The 5,000-nt window shown below is 52.2% G+C and overlaps 1 protein-coding gene across 2 annotated transcripts in view; it reads right to left on the reverse strand.

Annotated features, from left to right (window-relative positions):
* The window catches only part of ptpra (protein tyrosine phosphatase receptor type A), a 26,132-nt gene that overhangs the window by 554 nt on the left and 20,578 nt on the right, over window positions 1–5,000 (reverse strand). The window contains exons 20-23 of one of the 2 annotated variants that reach the window (XM_027027037.3): window positions 4,346–4,471; window positions 3,863–4,014; window positions 3,557–3,692; window positions 1–2,199 (exon numbers count right to left, since the gene is read on the reverse strand). The exon at window positions 1–2,199 is cut by the window's left edge and continues 554 nt beyond it. In XM_027027037.3, coding sequence (XP_026882838.2) covers window positions 2,125–2,199; window positions 3,557–3,692; window positions 3,863–4,014; window positions 4,346–4,471 — 489 coding nt within the window. In that variant the 3' untranslated portion in view covers window positions 1–2,124. The remainder of the gene's footprint in view (window positions 2,200–3,556; window positions 3,693–3,862; window positions 4,015–4,345; window positions 4,472–5,000) is intronic. The other variant, XM_027027039.3, reaches the window with a different exon arrangement.

Genomic DNA, 5,000 nt, shown 5'->3' on the forward strand with positions numbered 1-5,000 from the left:
GACGTCTCCCTTGATCTCGCCATCTTTTCCTTTCCAATGTGGAGCGAATCCTCACAGAGCTCCACACTGCATTCCAGAGAGGAGCGTGCGCCCGCGCGCACACACACACACACACACACACACACACACACACACGCGCACACACCACTGCCATCATCCAACAGAATGTGTTCATACTGAAACCCTCGACTACCTTACGGCGACCGTCGTGACTTGACCTTGGGAGACCAGGCCATGTTCTGAGGCTCAGTGAGATGTTGCTCGGGTGCGGCGGCGCGTTTCATCAGCGCGAGCCAGAGTGAGCACCCCGGCCCAACGCTGGCCACCAATCAGCAAGGAATCCACATGCGTGACCTCTGATTAGAACTGATGGAAAATCTTCAACTGTATGATTTCTGGAACATTCTACACAACAGGGACAGGGACCCGAGGGCAACCTGGAACATTTAGCAGCCAGAACGAAAGTTCTAGTCACAGAGAACAACAACAAAAACTAACAAAACAAACCCATTTCAGCAGTCAGTACAGATTGAGAGGGATTGCAGAGGACCGACTGAGAGAACACGAGAATATGTTCCGAGATTTGGGAGCAGTGAACACTGAGGTCATAACCAGGCTACAACAGGACATTCAGCAAACAGCGGTAAGGTATAGCGGAGAACTGGTGAGGCACTTGCTTGGAGGCGGGGTCCATGCCAGGCTACAGGGGAGGGACTCTGCATAATGGGAGGGGCTTGTTGTCGGGGCGGAACCCACCACTGCGCGTCCGAGACGGGGCACTGTCAGGGGTTACGTGGGAAAGGCAAGGTTTGCTACTGCAGAGGGGTACTGGCACAATGTTTCATAGAGAAGGTACCAGTTCGGTTTCAGGGGATCAGAACATCTATCGGAGTATGCTTACTCTGCCCACACACACCCAACCACACACACCCTCTATTTGGACAGAATGAGTAGGTGTGTCAGTCTCCCTCTGAGACATTCAGTGTCCTAAAATGGTCTTCCTCATCAGCGAGGGGGATGAGTGTCTGAGGAGGTTACATACAGCGCTGATCTCAAACACACACACGTGTGGATTTACAGGTAAAGGACTCAGACCAGGCTGAGGTCAGAAAACAGTTCACAATGCTGGGCTACTGTGTCTCAGTGCTTCTCTGATCAAATCTCTGTAGTCAGGGGCTCTGCCATCTAAACATTCTGCCATCAGTCATCCACGCTGTCCACCATTTTATCTGGGATGCGAGCTCATTCACGGAATTTCTACAGCAAAAAAAAAAAACCAAACAAACCAAACAAACAGCCGAACAAGCCGCGTTCACATCCTTGTCCATCATCGCTCGAACGACACTTGGTTGTCTCTCAAACGCTTGGGGCAAATTTACTACTAAACAAGTAAACAAAGAACCAGTAACCAAGCAGAGCAGAGAGGCTCGTTTATGTTTCACTGGCTCAAGGAGTGTTAAAAGTATTTCTCAAATGTGACTAACCCGGAATGGACAGTAGGGGGCAGTAACGAACAAAGGACTCTGTCGCCCCCACTGGCTCGAGAGGAGATCACAGCAAACCTCCTCGGACAAACGGCGGATGGAGCGGCGTTCCCGGATGGAGCGGCGTTCCCGGTCACGACGAGCCGAAGCGAGCGGCAACGCATGGCTGCGGGCAAACAGCCAATCGGGAGTGAGCGGCCGGCGGGACGGGGGGTGGGGGGCGGCCGTTCGTCCTGCACGCCGATCGGAGTCGCGATCGCAGGGCTGTGTGTGCATCCAGATACCTGGAACCTATGAAAAGACAGTCTAGAACTGATTGCAAAAACAAAACTGCAGGACAGGAAGCGTATTTACACGGGGGTGACCCATGAAGAGGAATGTACGAACAAGAACGTTACAAAATACTCAAGAAGGCATCTCTGATTTTAGTTTGGGGGGCGGGGGTTCGTCCTAGTCCAACCATAAACAGTGTCTCTCTCTTCCTCATCCATCCTGAAAGTTCTGTTCCTGTTTCTGTAATTACAGCCCGTTGGTCCGTGTGTGTGTGTGTGTGTGTGTGTGTGTGTGTGTGTGTGTGTGTGTGTGTGTGAGAGAGTAAGAGAGGCTGAGGAAGGAGGCTCATGTTCAGTCCATAGGGGCGCTATTTGAAGTTGGCGTAGTCAGAGAAGGCGTCGATGTATTCCTGGACCACTTTGTAGCAGAATTCATACTGCTCCTGTATGGGATGGGGGGGGGAAAAGAGGAATCAGCCAATCAGAAGGGAATTAAATATAAATGACAATCAACATATGGACAAAGCAGAAAGAACTACAGAGATGAGGTCAGACATCAAAAACTGTTACTACGAATACTGCTAACTTTAATCCATTTAAAATACATTAGTAACAAATGTAGTCTGAGGCTGTGTGTGTGTGTGTATGTGTGTGTGTGTGTGTGTGTGTGAGAGATCTTCTTGCACAGGTGGTGATGGACCCCTGTCTGAAACATCCTGTTTCTCTGGAAACTCCATGCACTTCACTAAAATTCTGAATTTCCCTGCACGGGCGCACGCGTGCAGCTAGGAGATGTGGAGATGCATCACACAACCACAAACTCCAGTGAATAGAGAACCTGAGAGCAGACCACCACATCCTCCTGGAACAGGACCCAGTAACCATCATGCCTGCCGGTATCCAAGCAAGGGTCTCAGCTCCAGACCACGAAGTGGTCCACGCCTGCTGGCCGAGGAAGCCGACTGCACTCCGTATGAACCAGCTGCTAACGGGCGGACCCAACCCTGAGCGGTTAGCCCAAGGCCGGACCGTCTAGACATCACCAATGGGCCTCCAAGAGCCTTCATCAAGAGCTCCGCCACCTCCTGTACACGGACAACGTCAAGCTACACTCCAGAAGCGAACAAGACGCCGACTCACTAACCCATCTCGCCAGAACACAGCAACGGCGTCACTCGGACTGGATAAGCGCGCTCGGAGGGTTACGAGGAGAGGGCCCCCGTCCCGGATACAGCGACTGAGATCCAGGAGTACACCAGGAAGACGGCCCCGAGCGATGGAGAGCTTAGTGACAACCTGGGACAGCAGAAACCTGAAGAAGCGGGAGCATCATGGGAAGAGCAACCCTCTGAATACGAGATCAGCAGATTCTGGGATCGGACACGCCAGGCTGGACCGCAGATGCAGACCTCCGAGACAAGCCGGCAGCACAGGCAGGGAGCGTACAGGGAGCGCCATAACCAACACCCGTGCCGAACACGGGCTGGAAGTTCCAAGCTCAGAGCGGGAAAATGTCCAGATACAAACAGTCAAGACGGTAACGGCTAAGCAGCTTCAGGAACGAGGAAGGTGCAGGCAACTGAGGTAAACGGAGTGCTGGTGACCCCCAAACTGGGAGAACGGCTCCAGCAGATCACAGGAGAAACGTCTGGAGATCTCCGTCCAGAAGACTGCAGTCCTGGGAACAGCTAAGATACTATGCAGGGCCCTCGAGCTCCCAGGTAGACGACCCGAGTTTGAAGGAAAAAGGTTCAAAAACGTTTTTTTGTTAAATCTACATCTGTGTGTGCGCATACTCACCAGTGTCTGCACCATGTGGGGCCTCTGAAGTCTAAGGCTCTTGACGGTCTGGAACACGTCCAGAATCCCCTCTGCTTTAACCCTTTCCAGGACCGTACTCAGCGCACAGAACGTCCCCGTGCGGCCCGCCCCGGCACTGACACACACACGCACGCATGCACACATAGGTTTTGGGATTTTTTTGCTTGTTTTGTTTTTTTTGGGGGGGTTTTTTTTTTTTTAAATCGACTTGTATGTCAGCCGTGTGCGCCGCTTCCTATGCGTTTCTGACTCCGCCTCCTGACTGGTGGGTTGGGCGGGGCTTACCTGCAGTGAACAGTGATTGGGTGATTTCCAGACTGCTGCTGTTGCTTCTGCACAGCGGCGATGATGTCGATCATGCTCTTCCCGTCCGTGGGGATGCCGACCTCGGGCCAGCCGTGGAAGTGGAACTGACGCACGGCGCGGGTCTTGTTCTCCTACAGAGAGACGGAGAGAGAGTGGGAAAAGGACGATGGAGAGGCGGCGTGGAAGAGAAGGAGAGAAAGAGAATGAAGATGTGGGAGACCGAAACACTCCTCCTCCCCCGTAGGGCTGTGGGCTTTTGTGTCTCGCCCAGCTCACTCTGTGCAGCAGGGCATTCTGGGAAGTCCTGCAGCACTAGGAGAATGATGGTGTTACAAGGCGTATGAGAGGAGAATAAGCGTAATATCAGCGTGTGTGTGTGTGTGTGTGTGTATATGTGTGTGTGTGTGTGTGTGTATATGTCTGTGTGTGTGTGTGTGTGTGTGTGTGTGTGTGTGCACTCACCCTGTTGTTGGTCACTAGCAGGTCTCTCACAGTGTAGCTCTCACACTCCTCATCTCTCTTCAGCTCAATGGCCATGTCCCCACACACCATAACCCCATCCCTAGGCCAGTACGCCACACACTTCTCCTACACACACACACACAGACACACAGACACACACACAGACACACAGACACACACACACACACACACACACACACACACACACACAGACAGACACACACACACAGACACACACACACAGACAGACATACACACACACACACACAGACAGACATACACACACAGACACACACACACACACACACACACACAGACACACACACACACACACACACACACACACACACACACACACACACACACACAGACATACACACACACACACACACACACAGACACACACACACACAGACACACAGACACAGACACACACACACACACACACACACACACACACACACACAGACACACACACACAGACAGACATACACACACACACACACAGACAGACATACACACACAGACACACACACACACACACACACACACACACACACACACACACACACACAGACACACACACACACACACACACACACACACACACACACACAGACATACACACACACACACACACACACACACACAGACA

This window comes from Electrophorus electricus, chromosome 21 (genome assembly GCF_041902795.1).
Source record: "Electrophorus electricus isolate QZ-2024a chromosome 21, ASM4190279v1, whole genome shotgun sequence".
Taxonomy (NCBI): Eukaryota; Metazoa; Chordata; class Actinopteri; order Gymnotiformes; family Gymnotidae; genus Electrophorus; species Electrophorus electricus.